This window comes from Onychomys torridus, chromosome 2, assembly GCF_903995425.1.
Source record: "Onychomys torridus chromosome 2, mOncTor1.1, whole genome shotgun sequence".
NCBI classification, from domain to species: Eukaryota; Metazoa; Chordata; class Mammalia; order Rodentia; family Cricetidae; genus Onychomys; species Onychomys torridus.
In genome coordinates, this window is record NC_050444.1 from 135,992,771 (window position 1) to 136,011,415 (window position 18,645).

At 44.2% G+C, this 18,645-nt stretch overlaps 1 protein-coding gene across 1 annotated transcript; it reads right to left on the bottom strand.

The window, feature by feature from the left end:
• Nucleotides 1–620: 620 nt before the first annotated feature.
• Nucleotides 621–8,872, bottom strand: LOC118577993 (palmitoyl-protein thioesterase 1-like). Its single transcript, XM_036178608.1, has 3 exons — nucleotides 8,749–8,872; nucleotides 1,452–1,489; nucleotides 621–740 (listed from the first exon to the last, which is right to left on the bottom strand). Exons 1-3 carry the CDS (start codon nucleotides 8,870–8,872, stop codon nucleotides 621–623), a joined length of 282 nt encoding a protein of 93 aa, XP_036034501.1.
• Nucleotides 8,873–18,645: the final 9,773 nt, after the last annotated feature.

Genomic DNA, 18,645 nt, shown 5'->3' on the forward strand with positions numbered 1-18,645 from the left:
GCATGGTGATCACTATAATCATCATCAGCATCATCATGTAGCTCACCATGCACACACTAAATAAATAAATATAGTTTGAACATTTTAAGCTAGAAGGCTGGAGAGATGGTTCAGTGTTTCAGAGTGTTTGTGCCCTTGCAGAGGACACAAGTTCAGTTCCTAGCAACCAAATGGGTAGCTCAAAATCACCTGTGACTCCTGCTTGTGGTGATCTGATGCCCTCCTCTAGCTTCTATGGGCATTGCATGAAGGTGTGCCCTTGGTGTCTCCCCCCACATTCACAGATAATTAATAAAAATATAATATTTTGATATCATAAAATTTAAATGTAGAGCAAGTGAGGAAATCACCTAACAATGAACTATGACCTCCACACTCATGCTCACATATGTCACACACACACACACACACACACACACACACACACACACACACACTCACTCACTCACTCAAGTACTCAAGTACAAAAGGAAAATGAATTAAGTCCACATGCTTCCACAGGGACATCTTATAGGTAACTTCTTTTCATTGTTATAGGAGGATCCAAATTATTCCAGTCAATTTACTGGAATAGAAGAAACATCAATTGTGTGTAAGTACTGCCACAGAATAAAGGATATTTACAAGATGTAGACACCTGTGGAAAATGTAACAGCAATGTAGCCTTGCTGAAATTTTGGATCCTTAGCAAGAGGCTCACACATTTTGGAAGTGGCATTCAAGACATTGTTCTCCATACCCTAAAGAGTGAACAGTGAGAAGTCAATCAAAGGTGGGACTGTTGGTAACTGGCATCTTCTCTAAGGGAGGAACTGACTTAAGTCTCAAGGGGGGTTGAAGGAGAAACACGTGGTCCCCAGTTGGGGTGCTGTTTGGGGATGATGTGGGGAGGTGCAGACTTGCTGTAGGAAGTCTATCACTGGGGTGGGCTTTAAGGGCTCACAGCCTTGCCTCACTTCCAGGTTGCTCTCCCTGATTCCTGTTTGCACTGGAAGCTATGCTCTCTCACCTTCCTTCTCCTGATGCCATGCCCTTCTGCCATGATGAACTCCCACCCCTTTGCAAACATAAGTCCACATAAACTCCACATAAGTTGGTTTTCATCCTGGTGTTTTTATCACAGCAACAGAAAAGTGACATATACAGGGTGAGACCCTCCTGTCTCCATTAGAGTCATGAGCAGGATGGCATATGTCTGCAATGCCAACACTCAGGGGTGGGGGCAGGGAGATCAAGTTCCAGGCCAGCCTGGGCTACAAAGAAAAATCCTGCATTCCTCTGCCCTCCACCCAAATAAAACAAAATCAGTGGGGTTATGGTTTGTAAGGCTAAGCATTCAGTTAGAACTATCTATAGAAGCCCTCAGCAAACCTCTCAGGGAATGACCTGCCATCTTTCCTCCATTAAGTTCTTCCAATTCTTCTGAGGCAAAATTAAAGTCCAGGTATTACCGTTTCAACCATCACTTCCTCTGTATTCAAGCTCTTTCCTACCAAACAAAAACAAAGATGAAAATGCATGAATCAAAAGTTTTCATATCATGTGTATGGATGTTTTTCCTATATATGTATCTATACAGCCTTGTGTGCAGTAACCACAGAAACCAGAAGAGGATCTCAGGTCCTCTAGAACTGGAGTGACAAACCATTATAAGTTGCCATTTGGGTGCTGGGCACTGAATCTAGGTCCTCCAGGCCTCTTAACCACTGAGCCATCTATTCAGCCCCACCAAACAGCGAATTCTAAAATCCAACATTGAAACACAATATAATAGAAAGACATTAATTTGGTATTTAAACACTGAAGAAAACATTAAAAGTCCTTGATTCTGGTAGCTAAACCACTGTTTCTATGACAGAATACACATTGTATGCACAATCAAAGATCTGAGTTCATAACCTACAGTAGCTTGAGGTCTGAGCAGATGTTGAGGCAGCATTTGCTGGCACTCATGGCAGGACAGCATGCACAGTGCAAAGTGCATGTGTTTGGTGTTCAGAACCAAGGCTGCAGTGGAGTGGGAGACGCACACACTGCCAGAGGACTCCTTTCACTTCACATTTGATTTTGAAATAATTTTTTGATCATTGTGGGTTCAGAATACTGTTGCCACAACTTCTCAACCCCACATTCAGTTACATAGTCCCCATGGGGTCTCACCCCACAGTATAAGAAGCTGGAAGATAATGGATGAGGTCAGTCTCCAGAATGAAAGAGAATATGTGTGAAACATGTGTCTGAGTTGACTATCCAGATGATATAAAGAATTATTACAACTTAGCAAGACAAATAGTATAATTAAGAAACAGTGTGTGTGTGTGTGTGTGTGTGTGTGTGTGTGTGTTGGTGTGTGTTGATGTGTGTGTGTTGTGGCAGACTGAAGAGATGGTTGAGTTGTTAAGTTGTGTTACTCTTTTGCAGAGGTCCCAAGCCCAGTACTAACTCCCAAACACCTCTTACTCCAACTATGGTTTCAACTCTTTCTTCTCTCCTCTATGGGCACCTACATACAAGACATTCAGATAAATACATATACATACATTTTAAAGTTTAAAGATTTTTTAAAAAATTTTCTGTGTGTAAGTGTTTTGCCTCCATGTATGTATGTGCACTGCCTGTGTGCCTGGTACCGGAAGAGTCAAGAATAGGGGGATGAATCCTCTGAAGATGGAGAGACACAAGCAGTTGTAAGCTGCCATGTGGTTGCTGGGAACCCAACCTGGGTCCTCTGCAAGAGCATCTAATGATATTAACTACAAAGCCATGTGTCTAGCCCCAGTTTTAAAAAATGTAAAAATGCATCTTGCATGGAGGTGTATGCCTTTCTTCCAACATTCAGGGGTTAGAGCTATTTAAAATAAATAAATAGATCCTGAGAAATGGCTCAGCAGTAAGCAGCATTGATTGCTCCTGCCAGCCCCCACATTGTGATTCAAAGCTGTCTGAAACAATTCCAGAGAATCTAAAACTTCCTTCTGACCTCTGTGAGTACTGCATGCACATGGTTCACAGACAATCATACAAGCAAAACACTCATAATCTTTTTATTTTCAAGACAGGGTTTCTCTGTGTAGTGTTGATGGTGCCTGTCCTGCATCTCACTCTGTAGATCAGGCTGGCCTCGAACTCACAGAGATCTGCCTGGCTCTGCCCTTCAAGTGCTGGGAATAAAGGCATGGGCCATCACAGCCTGGAATAAAAAAAACAGTCATACACATTAAATAAATAACATTAAATAGATAGATAAATTTCACGAACAACGAAACCATCAAAATCCCAAAAGCAAAAACAAAAAACCATAAAGAAAGAAATGGGAAAGATGAAAAGACATGTATACAAGAGAACAGGAAATGGAAAACAGCAAGTAAAAACAACAAAGTTCTGATTTTGACCAGCCAGACTTTGAGCACATGGAGAAGTAGGAACACTTGTGTCCTATTGGTGGAAAAATAACAATGCAACCCCTGTGGAAAAGTATGGTTCTACATAAAAAGTACCTAAGTATTGTTAAAATTATTAAGGCCACTCCACGTAGTTAAAAGGGAGGTTTATTTTGTGGCGTAACTTACAATTGAAGGGATAAGTAGGTTGCAGGGTCTGGGAAGGGTGTAGCACAGTATGGCGGTGTTCTCTAGAGAACTCTGCTTACACTACCTCCAGCATCCAGGGCCCAGGAACCAAGAGAGCCCCCATATCCGGAACTTGGGTTTTCAGCATCCTCTCTCAGCCCCACCTTGTAGGCAGGACAGTTACCAAAGCCTCACTGGGGGTTGGTACTTCCAAGTCAAAGCTGGAATGGCTACCCACTACACCTAATATGTAATTATCTAATGACACAGTTATTGCAGTGCTACATTTATACTCAAGAAAAATGAAAACATACATCCAGATAAAAACGTACACAAATGTTTACAGTAGTATTGTGGTAATAGCAAAATGTAGAAACAGCTCAAATGGCCATTACTGGAGTACTATACGTCCATGAATAGGAATGAAGCACTGAAGCATTCTACAACCTGGATGAACCTCAAAGCATGTTCCATACAATAACCCCACACAAAAGACAGATCATCCACACCTTCACCTGTTGTGTCCAGAATAAGAATCCCCACGACATAGAGAATAGGGGGAGGTTATCAGCAGTGAGAAGAGGGGAGGAAGCAATGACTTCACCAAGGTGGAGGTTTGCCTGTGCTCACAGTTCTGAAACTAGAGAGAACCTGTGGTTGCCTCAGCTGGTGAACAGGCTCAAGGCCACTGAATTGGGCACTGAAAACGGTGAAGCTGATGACCCATGAATTTCCCCTCAGCAGGAACAGATAAAAGAATACATCCTGTGTAGCTCTGTCTGTCAGGTGCTAACAGCTGCACAAGGCCATGTGAGGCTGGAGAAGTATCTAAGGTGATAGGGTGCTTTCCCAGCATGCACCAGGCCCTGGGCAGGACCCCAGGACTGTGTAAACTGGACCAGGGGACACACACATGGTCCCAGCACTTGGCAGGCAGAGGGAGGAGGATCAGAAGTCAAGGTTATTCTTGGCTGCTCATCACATTAGTAAAAACAGCAGAGGAGGAGTCAGGTGTGCTGACACAAATCTGTAATCTCATCACTCAGAAGACTGAAGCAGGAGGATTGCCAGGACCAGGATGAGGTCCATGAAGTGCCTGAGGCTCACACAAGCAAAGGCTCAAGTGAAAACCAACTGCCCTGCTCCTCAGACCCTGACAGAGTGACCTGTGCTGCTTTACAGACATTAGAACTTAAAGAGCCTGCGCCCCAAATGGACACACGGTGTGACAGGAGTCACTGTGGACACTTAGTGAGCCGCCCACCTTGTCTGGTCAAACAAGGACACAGAGGGCAGAATGAAGGGGGCAGGAAACTGTTCTCAACTCTGGTGAAATTGCCCCACTCCTGCTGGGGTGCAATTCTCTCTCTAAGAACCAGCCTGCCGTGTGTCTGTCCACAGCGTCTATAGTTCATTAAAACTCTAATGTCAGTTCTGCTCTGGTGAATCTTTGACCCTGCACCACAGACATTCCAGAACAACACAGCTGTGCTCAGTGACAGCCCGAGTGCTGGAGAGGGCATCATCCATCTCACATCCTCTGTGGGCCTGGCTGGAGCCCTGGGGTCTGGAGCAGCCTGCAAGAGCTGTCCATATTCAATGATTCTGATTCCTCTCTGGGGTTTTCTTTATCCCATTCCAAAAGATCAGCCTCAGACTGCTTCTGTCAAGATGGATACAGGTCTTCACATGGCTAGTCCAATAATCATTTCCCCTGGTTCTCCTGATGGACTCATCTACCTGTGGTCCATTGACGTGCTGTCTTCCTATTTGTTGTTGTTGGTTGTTGTTGTTGTTGTTTGTTTGTTTGTTTTTGAAGTTGGGTATTACTCCAGACTGTGCAGGACTCACTATAATCTCAAGAGTGATTAAATAACTCTCAGCCATCTACTTTATTTGGCCACCCCAGCCATGGGACAATGGGTATTAGTGATCAACCCTCTTGGCTTGTTCCTTCTTTAGGGAACATTTTCCTCACTGGCTTCAGGACACTGACCTCACCTGGCCTCTCTCCACCCTTCAGGATGTTCCCTCATGTCTCTCTCTCTCTCCTGGGCTGTTTCCTCACTGTCAGCTCCACCTCCAGAGCTGAGGTGTCCCCACTCCTGGCGCATTCACTACTGAAGTGACCTTACCCCAGGAAAGGACTTGAAATTCAAGCCAGAGGCCAGTGACTCTGAGCCTAAGTCCCCATCCATGAAAACACCTCTGAAACACCTCCCAAGTCTGTGAAAAGGACATCAGATTCACTAAATCCAAAGCCGGGTGTGCCATTGAATGCGTGTAATCCCAGCACTCCAGGGTGGGAGAGAGGGATCCTGATTCAAAGTCAGCCTGAACACAGAGGTTGGTTTTAAAACAAAGTGCCCCTCACCCAGAAAAACAATGAGCTGGGCATAGTGGTACACTTTCTGTAACCCCACAACCTGGAAAGTAGAAGGAGGATCAGGAGTTCAAGGTTACCATTGGGATCCTGGACTTGAGGGTCCTGTAATCCCAGCACTCGGAAGGAGGAGGCAAGAGGATCACAGGACATTTGAAGCTAGCCTGGACTACATAGTCAGCTCCAGACAGCCTTGGCTAAACAGTGACACCCTGTCTTAAAATAAATACTGAAACAAAATACAATAGAGAGAAAAAGGGAAAAGGTCATCCTTGGATACATATCAAATCAAGGACAAACTTGGATACAAGAAACACTGTCTTCAAAAATCAAATTAGCCAGGCATAATAAGACATGAATGTTTCCCAGCACTTGGGCTGTGGAGGCAAGAGGAAGAGGAGATAGAGGATATCCTTGGCTACATAGAAAATTCCAGGTTTCCATGCACTCTATGGGATTAAAGAAGCCAGTACACAAGGCTGTGTGGTGCTACAGTGGGGAAAGACACCTGCTGCCAAGATAATGACCTGAGTTCCTTCCCGGGGACCCATGTAGGTGCAAGAGAGAGCTGACCTCCAAACATTGTTCTATGACCTCCACATGCTGAGACCTGTGCATAGAAACACACACACACACACACACACACACACACACACACAGAGAGAGAGAGAGAGAGAGAGAGAGAGAGAGAGAGAGAGAGAGAGAGAGAGAGAGAGAGGAAAATAAAATGAAACAAATTAAAAAACCAAATCTAACATAAAACCCAAACAACAATAAAGAACCTTAAATTAAGTAGGACCAAAAGCTGCATCCAATTTTAGTTTGTTTGTGACGGGGTCTGGTTATCCGTGTTAGTTTTGCCTGGTCTAAAACTCAGGATCATGCTCAGGATAGTCTTCTCCACAGAGCTAGGATTCCTGGGTTGTGACTGTCTGATTTTAAAAAATAATCTTTCCCCCTCTCACCCCTCTGAACACACACACACACACACACACACACACACACACACACACACTCCACTTCAGATGAGCTCACATTCTAGCTGCTCCATATTGGTAAAACAACTTCACTTTTTGATTGTCCAAGCTAATACTGTGTTGTCATCTCTGCCCCCTTCCTCTCTCACACCATATCTAAACCCTGATGTCACCCTCAAGTATATCAAATTCCCATGACTTCCCCACACATGTTACCACACATCCCTCACTATGCAGCTCTGAGCCACAGGCCTTTCTAGGGTTTAAGGTCCTGCAGAGTCCCCTTACAGCTCTCTGTGACACCTACAATCCACTCTTAGCACAGCAACTAAAACAGAAGTCAGGACTCTGTGGGACAAGACAGACAGACTGACATGCCTTTAATCCATAAGGCCTCATCCCACAGAATCTCTCCTCCTCTTCTATACCTATGGAATGTGCCTGGCACTGATCCCTCTTCCCCTCATCACAGGAAAAAAAGAACAAGTGAGTAGCTACAGGATAAAGCCAGGGAGTCTTCAGGACAAACAGGCCCCTGAGCTGAATCTTACACGGGGCCTCTCCTAAAGAGGAGTCTTCAAGAAAGTGAACCTACACAGCTAATAATTCCGAATCCCCAAGACCCTGAGAAATGCCTGTTGTCATCTCTGTGGACAAGCAGCCTGGATTCCCTGTGATCCCAGCTGACTCTGTTCGTCTGTCCCTTCTTTCTAATGACAGCTTCTCCCCAGAGCTCAGAGCCACAGCTTGTTTCAGGAACCACTAGAAGGGTCCACATGACCATCTAGTGTCACTAATAGAATCCTCTCATTTGATTGTTAACTTTAGCTAAATATGTATTATTACTTATGGGTCTCCCCATGTAGCTCTGGCTGACCTGGAACTTGCCATGTAGATCAGGCAGGTCTAAAACTTGTAGATATCCTCCTGCCTCTGCCTCCTGAGTGCAGCTGAACCACTTTCCTAAACCTGGCCTTACAGGTACTAACTACCACAATGGGCTTAGAACAATTCCTTGCAAATGGAAAGTAGGCAGCTTGTGCTACCCATCTTCTAAAAGTTTCTAGTCCAACTTCAAAGTCTTACACCAGTCTTGAGAATCCCAACAGACGTGTCCACCCTCACTTCCCTGCTCGCTCTGCTGATCTGGACACCACATGCTCAGCTCAGGGCCTTTGCCTCTGCTGTTCCTTTGACCACACATCCATATGGCATCTTCCCCATTCACTTCAGATCTGCTCAGCTGTCACTCTCAGGGTGAATCCTTTCCTAACCATGCTCTCTCCAAGCTCATGCTCACACCTCCAGCTCTGTCTTCTTCCAGGCTTTCTGTCTGTCTACACTGCACTCACCACCATTTGACATTTTCCCCTATTTCTCTAGAGTGTGTTTCCCCACTGGAATGTGAGTTCCAGAAGGGCAGACAGTTCAGTCTGCTTCCTGCTCAGGTGTAGTCGTGCTGGGTGGTGACTGTATACAGGACGCACAGGTAACTGTAGATCTCCATTCAGAGAGTGGAGGAATGAAAGCATGAGTGTGCCGCCCAGCTCTGCAGGGACCGATGGCCTGACTGTCAGGTGCTGCTGGCTGATGCCATAGCTGCTAGAATTTCAACAAGGTCAGTATAAACCCTAGTAGTGCACAGTTCTCCCTGAGCGCTCACCAAAGATACCTGGCTCCCTTCCATCCAGTGCAGAGGGTTCCTCAAATCCTGAAACGTACTTTGTCTTTGCCTTTCCTGCTCTGGCTCTGCAGATGTGAACCCAGAAGGAAAAGGAAGAGTGTTCCTTGGCGTGTGCCCTGTCTACTCCTCACTCACCTTCCTCAGACCAGATTGTTGGTGATGATTCTGACTCTGGGTCCACACTCCTCAGAACCCCGGCATCACAACACCAGGACAGAGGACAGACGGACAGGAGCCACTGGGATCCAGGTAACACCATCTTAGCTCAGTGACTCCAACGAGTGCTTGTGTCCATGGGAGGCAATCAAGGAGCCTGCTGGCACCAGGTGACCACACCCTGTCAGGAGACACAGCCTGAGCATTCCCTGCAGGAAAACTGTTGCTGACATATTTATAGCTTACCACAGCCCAGAAGCTGATCTTCTGCCCTCCAACAAGTCTTACTCAAGGCTCTCATTATATACTTGAAGACATGGAGATGACAAGTATGTGTCATCAAGGAACTGAACTGTGACTCCTCTCTCAGCTGTACTTTAGCACACAAGAGCTGTCTGTTCTTTGACAGCTGTCCAACTTACTTTGGGATGAATTTTTTTACTCCTATTTAATTTGTACCCCCTCCAAACAGAAGAGCTAAAATTTTGCCCTCTGACCCAAGCCTCTTCTTTCAAAGTAACCCTTGTCATCAGGGTTGTTACACTGGCATCCATTGGAACCTTCCTTATAAGAGCCGTGGGTACTCCACTCTAAATAATCTATGTCCCTCATTCCCCATGCACACCTACCTGACTTAGGTTTCACACATTCCAGAAACTTCTGGTGACCAAGAGGTGACTAAATGGTCCCCTACATGAAGCCCAATACAACACCCTTCCATGCCTCTTGGCCCTGGATTCCTGAAACTGGCCATGCAGACAGGCTGATCTCAAACTCACAGAGATCCACCTGCCTCAGCCTCCTGAGTGCTTGGGTTACCACTACACCTGGCTTCTAAACTGATCCTTTAAAATACCTTTTATTTGGGCCACTCCTCAACCCAAGATCTGGGTCCTTATCTTTAGCCTCACAATGACTTGTGTATTTCCCCCACAGCTGGGAACTGTGCCCTTTGCCCATCTATCTCTGACAGGCAGCCCACTGACCTGCTAGTACCTCTTCCTAGACTCCACCAGCTGGACCGCCCACCATCCCGCCCTGTACTGGGATGTCCCTCATTGTCTCTCTCAAGCATCCTCCACAGAGCTCTGACATCAGGATGTTCCTCTTCAGTCTCACCACAAGCTTTTCAGTCAGACAAATTAGCCACAGGCCTCTGACTGCTGGGTCTGCCTGGCTACCCAAACCTAAAAGTCCATAGTTTTCCCTACTCTCCAGTCTGCCTGGGTCTCCCCAGTGAGATTCCACCCAACTGACTTCTTCCCAGCGCATGCTCTGTCTCTGACCTCCACAGATGCCTTAAACTTCCCCACCTTTCATTCCTTGTTCTTTCTGCAGCCTAAATCAGCAGCTCATTCACTCTGCTGCTGTCATTCCCACCTCCAGCCCCTCACAGCTGTCAAGTGCACAGAACCTCTCAACAGCTGTCTGGAATCAGCTCCAATCTCCTTTGGGGAACCACTCTCTGACCAGACTTCCCTCCTCCTCTGAATCCCTTCTTTGCATCTCATCCTTTTTCTAAAACCCCTCCTTCAATGCCTTTGAGGAAATCTTGTCTCCAATAGTGGTGGTCCATTCCTTTAACCCTAGCACTGGGGATGCAGAAGCAGGTGGATCTAGTGGATCGAGGCAAGCCTGGCTTACACAGTGGGTTTCACTATTGCTGGGGCTATACAACCAAACCAATCCAAACCAAACAAATAATTAAAAAAGTTAGGGCTGAGGGCATAGCTCAGTGGCAGAATGCTTGCCTAGCTTATATGTAGCTCTAGATTCAATCCTTTGGACTGAAAATAAATGAATATCTGAGAAAAATTAGAACAACTTCCATTTTACCAGAAAAGCAGGACACTTAAGCTTGGGGTATTGAGATGGCTCAACAGTTCAGAGCACCTGCTGCTCTTGCAGAAGACCCAGGTTTGGTTCCCAGTGCACACATGGTGTTTATAGCCGTCCATAACTTCAGTTCCAGGGACTCAATACAGTCTTCTGGCCTCTGCTGGAACCAGGCACATGCATTTACATATATTATGGCAAAACACTCATACACATAAAAATAAACAAATCCTTTACACAAAATAACAATACAATACAAACACTTCAAGGCTGAGGAAGGCTGGGCATGGTGGTGTAGAACCATAATTGCAAGCAGGTTTTCACCTTACAAATAAAACATAACCTCTCAACCCCTAGCTTAACTAGATTCTCCTCCTCTTCCTTTTTCTTCCCGGGATTCCTGCCTGACTATTGACCACTCAGCTTTTTATTACACCAGTCACAGCAAATATACCTTTACACAGTGTACAGATATTCTACAACAATATCCTTTCTTTTTTCTTCTCTGCATTTAATATACAAACTTTGCATGCAATATTGAATTTAATCACTGAATTCTCATGAAAGATACTTATCTTTAGATGTCCAGAATAATTTGCCCTTCTTAACACTGCTAGAATTTGTTCCAATCAAAAACACAAAGCTAACTTCCAGCTTGATGTGAATTCATGGCGGCATGTATGCTTCTACATTGGTATGGCCCTACTTTTATCCCATGTCTAGAGGATTATACTACACAAGCAAAGCGATATGGAACATCCCCCAATTCCTTGAAACCTGAAAGAGTCAGAAACTCCCTCTGTTTCTAAACTGAAGGCTCTTTCCCTTCAGGTCCCCCGTGGCTGTCTGTGACTACAATGCTCTAGTCTTCTACTAAAGCCCTGCTGAAGGTTGATGTGTCCTTCCTTTCTACTGAGCCCACAATGTCTTAGAAGCAGGAGAGATGGGCCAGCCACACAGATGCCGGGGAAGAGCAGTTTGGGCTGAAAATCTGAGGGAATCTTATGGGATTCTGTGTGATGGACTCATGAGACAGAACAGTGTTTATTTTTCCTCTTTTTTTTCTTTCCTTCCTTTCCTCCTCCCTCCCTCCCTCCCTTCCTCCCTTCCTCCCTCCCTCCCTCCTTTCTCCATCCCTTATTCCCTCCCTCCCTCCCTCCCTCCCTTCCTTCCTTCCTTCCTTCCTTCCTATTTTCCTTCTTTCCTTCCTTCATTATACTACATATTGCTATATAAGTGCTTTGACTCAAATTTCTTATTTCTTCTGAGTGCTTCTGTTATAGGTATGACCACAACGCTTGGCCAAACTTAACATTTCCTTTTAAATCAATTAATTTTATTTTTATTTTATGTGTTTGGGGCTATATATCACTAAGTATGTCTGTACATTGCATGCATACCTGGTGCCCATGGAGGCCATAAGAGGGCTTTGGATCTGCTTGAAATTAAGTTTCAGACAATCATGAGCCCCTATGTGAGTGCTGAGAATTGAACCTGGGTCTTCGGCAGATAGTCAGTGTTCTTAACTGATGACCCATCTCTCCTGGCTGGAAATTGTTTAAAGTTTTCAATGATTTATTTAAAAACATGAACAGGGGATGGTGGTGGTTGTAAGTGATGTAGGGGATGGTGTTGTGCCTGTGAGTGTATGTTTCTGTGGAGGGCAGAAGAGGGTGCCATATCCCTAGGAGCTGGAATTGCAGGTAGTTGGGAGCCAACTGGGGAGAGTGCTGGAGTCTGAACTCAAGTCCTGGAGAAGAACAGTGTGTGCTCTTAACTGTTAAACCACTTTTGGAGAGCCTAAAATTAAAATTAAAATGTATTTTGTCTGTCTATCTATCTATCTATCTATCTATCTATCTATCTATCTATCTATCTATCTATCTATCGTGTGTGTGTGTGTGTGTGTGTGTGTGTTTTCACCCCCAGGCTTTGCTGTGCATGTCTCTGTTTGTTCATCTGGAAGGTGATGTCTCTGTGTTATGAAGGAACAGGATGTAGACTTCATTTGAGCTGTGGGATAGTTTCAACAACCAACTTTAGGGAGGGAAGTGCCATGTGCCCCCATGCCTGTCAACAGAACCAGTCTCTTCCTGGCCAGGCCAGTTTTGTTTGGAACAGGGACTCACTATGTAGCCCTGGCTGGCCTGAACTCAGAGATTTTCTTGCTTCTGTTGACAAGTGCTGGTATTAAAGTTGTGTGCTACCATGACTGGCTGGTGCAGCATTTTACACAAGTTTTGGTGGGTATATAACATTTTATTTTGCTTTGGAAAGTTATGCTTTCATAGCAGATATGGTGGCACATGCCTGTAATTCTGGCATTGAGAAGCAGAGGCAGGAAGATTGCTACCAGTTCTAGGCCAGTTTGGTTGAAACAGCTATTTCCAGTCCAGCCTGGACTATATAATGAGAATCTATGATTAAAAATAAAAGTACTAGAATAGGGGTAGGGTGCTTGAGAGATGGCTCGGCAATTAAGAGTACTAGCTGTTCTTCCAAAATAAATAAGTAAAAAATAAAATAAATAAAATAAAATAAAACCAGTTTAACACTCTGGATCAGAACTGCACTAAGGATCAGGATGTTCCAAGAGATTCTAATGCACTCTTGAGGCTTCCAATGGCTTTTCTGTGGAACACAAATATACCTTCAGTCAGAACACCAACACATCGCAACTAAAGAGTATGTAAGTGAGTAAACAAACAAACAAACAAACAAACATGATCCAACAAACAACAAAGGTCTGGGATAACTCACTCAATAAGGAGCTTGCCTTGTAACTGACAAAGGCTGGGTTTGATCTCCAGAACCCAGGTGAAAATTCTAGACAGGGTGGTGAGTGCCAATAATCCTAGCACAGGGCAGGCAGACAAGGCAGATCCCTGGGGAATCTCTGGCCAGCCAGTGTAGGCTACTTGCAAGTTAAAGGCCAGTGAGAGACCCTGTCTGAAAGTAAGTACATAGCTCCTGAGGAATGACATCTGAGAATATCCCAGGCCTCCACAAACACAGGCACACAGACAGACAAACAATCACACGTGTATACACAAACACACACACATACACACACACACACACACACACACACACACACACACACACACACACACAGTGTGAGTCTTGCTATGTATCCTTGCTGTAAAATTACATATCATACAGAAATGTATAAAGTAAAAAATGGGCTGGGAATGGTGGTCCATGCCTATAATCCCAGCACTTATAAGGCTGAGGCAGGAGGAGCAAGAGTTCAAGGTCATCCACAGCTACACAGAGAGTTCCTGGACAACCTGGGCTACATGAGAGAGTTCTATCTGGTTTCTTCCACAATCCTTCTCACCTAAGTTTTGAGACAGAGTTTCCAATTATACCTGGAACTTGCTGATTTGTTTAAACTGTCTGGCCAGCAAGCCCCCAGGGATTCTCTGTCCTTATTCTTCAGCCCAGGGATTACAGGTTCATGTCCCAATACCTATAGGGATCCTGCTGTGGAACAATCTTTTTGCACACTATGAATATGTATTACTCTCATTGGCTACTAAAAGCTGATTGGCCAGTAGCCAGGCAGGAAGTATAGGCAGGAAAACCAGACTAAGAGGATCCTGGGAGGAAGAAGGGTAGAGTCCCAGGAGTCAGGGCTGTAGCTGAAGGTTTTCCTGTGTACCTACTGATCCGCAGCTGCTCAGACCCAAGTAAACACATAGAGGCTTATATTAATTAAAACTGCTCAGCCATTAGCTGTAGATGTAACCATTTTGTTAAATAAGAAACACAGAGCCAATTGCAGAGTTAAAAGCCAAGAGGTCAGAGCAATAGCTGAGAGCTGAAAACCTTACCCTTCACTGCTGCTGCTGTCTTTCCTCTCCACAAGAGAGATACTTCCTGTGTCCTGTCTTTTATATAGACTTTCTGTTCTGCCTTCTCATTGGTTGGAAACCCAGCCACATGACCTCTTTATTACTGCCTGTCTGTCAGATCTCCAGGTCTATGGTTGGTATTGAGATTAAATGCATGTGTCACCATTCTGGCTGTATCCTTGAACACAAAGAGGTCCTGCCTAGCTCTGCCTCCCAAGTGCTGGGATTAAAGGCGTGCACCACCACTGCCTAGCTTCTGCTATGGCTTGTTCTGACCCCAATGCAACTTTATTAATATAAAAATAAAATCACATTTCAGTACAAATAAAATATCACTATAATTAGCTCAGTTTTATGATTGACTAGCTCTTACACTTAAACTCAGGCCATTACTGTTAATTTAATGTTGCCACGCGTCCTGTGGCTTTGCCTGTGTGCCATTACATACTGCTCCCTGGATGGCAGGCCGGTATCTCCTCACTCAGCCTTCCTCTTCTGAGAATTCTCCTTGTCTGCTTATCCCACCTATACTTCCTCCCTGCTACTGGCCAATCAGCATTTTATTAAAAAGCATTATCCCACAACACAGGGCCATGGCTAGAAAGAAGCAGAATGAGTAGGACTCACAAAATGGGGTAGAGGTAAAAGCCACAACCATCAGGAGAGCACATAGATTAATAGAAATGTGTGAAGTTCTAAGAGCTAGTTAGTAACAAGCCTTAGCTAGCGGCTGAGCATTTATACTTAATATAAGGCCCAGTATGTTTATTTGAGAGCTGCTGGTGGACAGAAACTTCTGCCTACAAATGGCATCCAATGTGGGCCAAGGTACATCCACATAAACCTGAGAAACCTTAAAAAAGTTCTAAACATAGAAAAAGAAGCCATGAACAGCTCTCTAGTCCTGAGAGTCTCATGCCAGTGCAGTACTGGGATGCATCTCATGGCTGCTGACTGCAGGCTTGAGCCTCCAGCATCCCATAAGAGAAGTTGCAAAGCAAGTTCCCAGAATCTCTCACATCAGCCACAGTACAAAACAGTGTCTCCTGACTGCTGCCCCAGCCATCATACATGCATGCCATGTTCCCCCACCATGTGTTAAGCTGAGCAATGCTGGTAGATGACATAGCAGTTTAAGAATTTTCTCACAAGATCAAAAAACAATACAGATATGAAGTAAAGACAGATTCAGATAGAAAAAGAAGGCCACTAGATGGGTTACAGTGTGTTTAAAAATATGCATAAGCTTGGAAGAGAAAAGAGAAAAGGCATATAAAAAATAGTTTAAAAATAAAATAGTAAAGTCCTTTACAAGGAATAAAGTAATAATTAAAAATATAGTAAGCTACACAAAGATGGAAAATACACAGAGTCTAGAATCAAAGGTATTGTGTTTTCTTTTTTTTTCATTAAGAGATTTTCTATTAATTTTACATATTAACCATAGATTACCCTGTTCTCCCTCCTACCCCCAGCCTTCCCCTCCAACTCATCCCCCATTCCCACCTCTTCCAAGGCAAGGTCTTCTATGGGGGGTGAGCAGAGCCTGGTACATTCAGTTGAGGCAGGTCCAAGCCCCTATGCCCTGTACCAAGGCTGCTCAAAGTGTTTCACCATAGACCCTAATTTCCAAAAATCTGGCTCATGCACTAGGGAAAGGTCCTGGTCCCACTGCCTGGGGCCCCCTAAACAGTTCAAGTTAAACAACTGTCTCACTTATCCAGAGTACCTAGTCCAGTACCATGGGAGCTCCTCAGCTATTGGTCCATAGTTCATATGTTTCCACTAGTTTGGCTAGTTGTCTCTGTGCTTTTTCCAATTATCTCTTGCTCATAGAATTCCTCCTCTCTCTCATCAACTATATTCCTGGAGCTCTGCCTAGGATCCGGCCATAGATCTCTTCATCTACTTCCATAGGTCACTGGATGATTGTTCTATGATGACAGTCAGGGTGTTTGTATCGATAACACCCATGCTACCAGGTGTTCAGACATCTGATCACCAGAGTAAGTCAGTTCAGGCACCCTCTTGACCATTGCTTGTAGTCTATAGTGGAGTCATATTTGTGGATCTGTGGGAATATCCCTAGCACTCTGCTTCTTCCTATTCCTGTGATGCCTTCATTTATCATGGTATCTCTTTCCTTGTTGTCCCATTCTGTTCCAGATCCAGCTCTAAACTTCCTACCCCCTAAGAATTCATTCCCCCACCCCTTGCCCTCCATTAACCCCCTTCACCTCCAGTTTGCTCATGTGGATCTCATCCATACCTCCATCACTGGGCAATCCATGCATCCTTCCTAGGATCCTCCTTACTAGCTAGCCTCCATGGAGCTGTGGGTTGCAGTCTGGTTATCCTTTATTTTACATCTAGTATCCACTTATGAGTGAGTACATACCATGTTTGTCTTTCTGGGTCTGGGTTACCTCACTCAGGATGATATTTTCTAGTTCTATCCATTTGCCTGCAAACCTCATGATATCATTGTTTTTCTCTGCTGAGTAGTACTCCTGAGTGTATATGTACCACATTTTATTTATCCATCCTTCAGTTGAGGGGCATCTAGGTTGTTTCCAGGTTCTGGTTATCACAAATAATGTTGCTATGAACATAGTTGAGCATGTGTCCTTGTGGTATGTTTGAGCATTCCTTGGGTATATGTCCAAGAGTGGTATAACTGGGTCTCGAGGGAGACTGAGTCCCCATTTTCTGAGAAAGTGCATACTGATTTCCAAAGTGGCTGTACAATTTGCATTACCACTAGTAGTGTAGGAGAGTTCCCTTTGCTCCACATCCTCTCCAACATAAGCTCTCTTCAGTATTTCTGATATTAGCCATTCTGACAGGTGTAAGACAGTATCTCAGAGATATTTTGATTCCATTTTCCTGATGATTAAGAATGTTGAAACCGGCGGTGGTGTCACATGCCTTTAATCCCAGCACTGGGGAGGCAGAGGCAGGTGGATCTTTGTGAGTTCAAGGCCAGCCTGGTCTACTGAGCGAGATCCAGGAAAGGCACAAAGCTACACAGAGAAACCCTGTCTCGAAAAAACAAAGAGATCATCCCTCTGTCAGATGTGGGGTTGGTGATGATCTTTTCCCATTCTGTAGGCTGTCGTTTTATCTTATTGACCGTGTCTTTGTCCTATGAACTCTTCTCTGTTTCAAGAGGTCTATTACTAACTGTTGCTCTCAGTGTCTGTCCTACTGGTGTTATATTTAGGAAGTGATATCCAGTGACAATGCATTCAAGACTACTTCCTACTTTCTCTTCTAATAGGTTCAGAGCAACTGGATTTATGTTGAGGACTTGGATCTACTTGGACATATTTTGTGCACAGTGACAGACATGAATCTATTTGCAGTCTTCTACATATTGACATCCAGTTATGCCAGCACCATTTGTTGAAGATGCTTTCTTTTTTCCCTTGTAGTTTTGGCTTCTTTTTCAAAAATCATATGTCCATAGGTGTGCGGGTTAATGTCAGGGTCTTCAGTTCAATTTCATTGGTCCACATGTCAATTTTTTGCCAGTACCAAGTAGTTTTTATTACTGTAGCTCTATAGTAGAGCTTGAAGTCAGGGATCAGTTGTCTCCAGAGGTTCCTTTATTGTATAGGATTCTTTTGGCTATCTTGGGTATTTTCTTTTTCCATATGAAGTTGAGTATTATTCTTTCCAGGTCTGTGAAAAATTGTGTTGGGATTTTGATGAGGATTGCATTGAACCTGTAGATTGTTTGTGGTAAGATCACCGTTTTTACTATGTTAATCCTGCCTATCCATGAGCATGGGAGATCTTTCCATTTTCTGAAATCTTCAATTTCTTTCTTCAGACATTTAAAGTTCTTGTTATACAGGCCCTTCGCTTGCTTAGAGTTAACCTAAGGTACTTTATATTACCTGTGGCTATTGGAAAGGGTGATGTTTCTCTGATTTCTTTCTCAGCCCGTTTGTCATTTGTATATATGAGGGCTACTGATTTTTTTTTTAGTTAAAATTGTATCCTGCCACATTATTGAAGGTGTTTATAAGCTGTGTATGTTCCTTGGTCCAATTTTTGGGGTCACTTATGTATACTATCATGTTATCTTCGAATAGTGAAAGTTTGACTTCTTCCAATTTGTATCCCCTTGATCTCCTTATGTTGTCTTATTGCTCTGTCTAGAACTTCAAGCAGTATA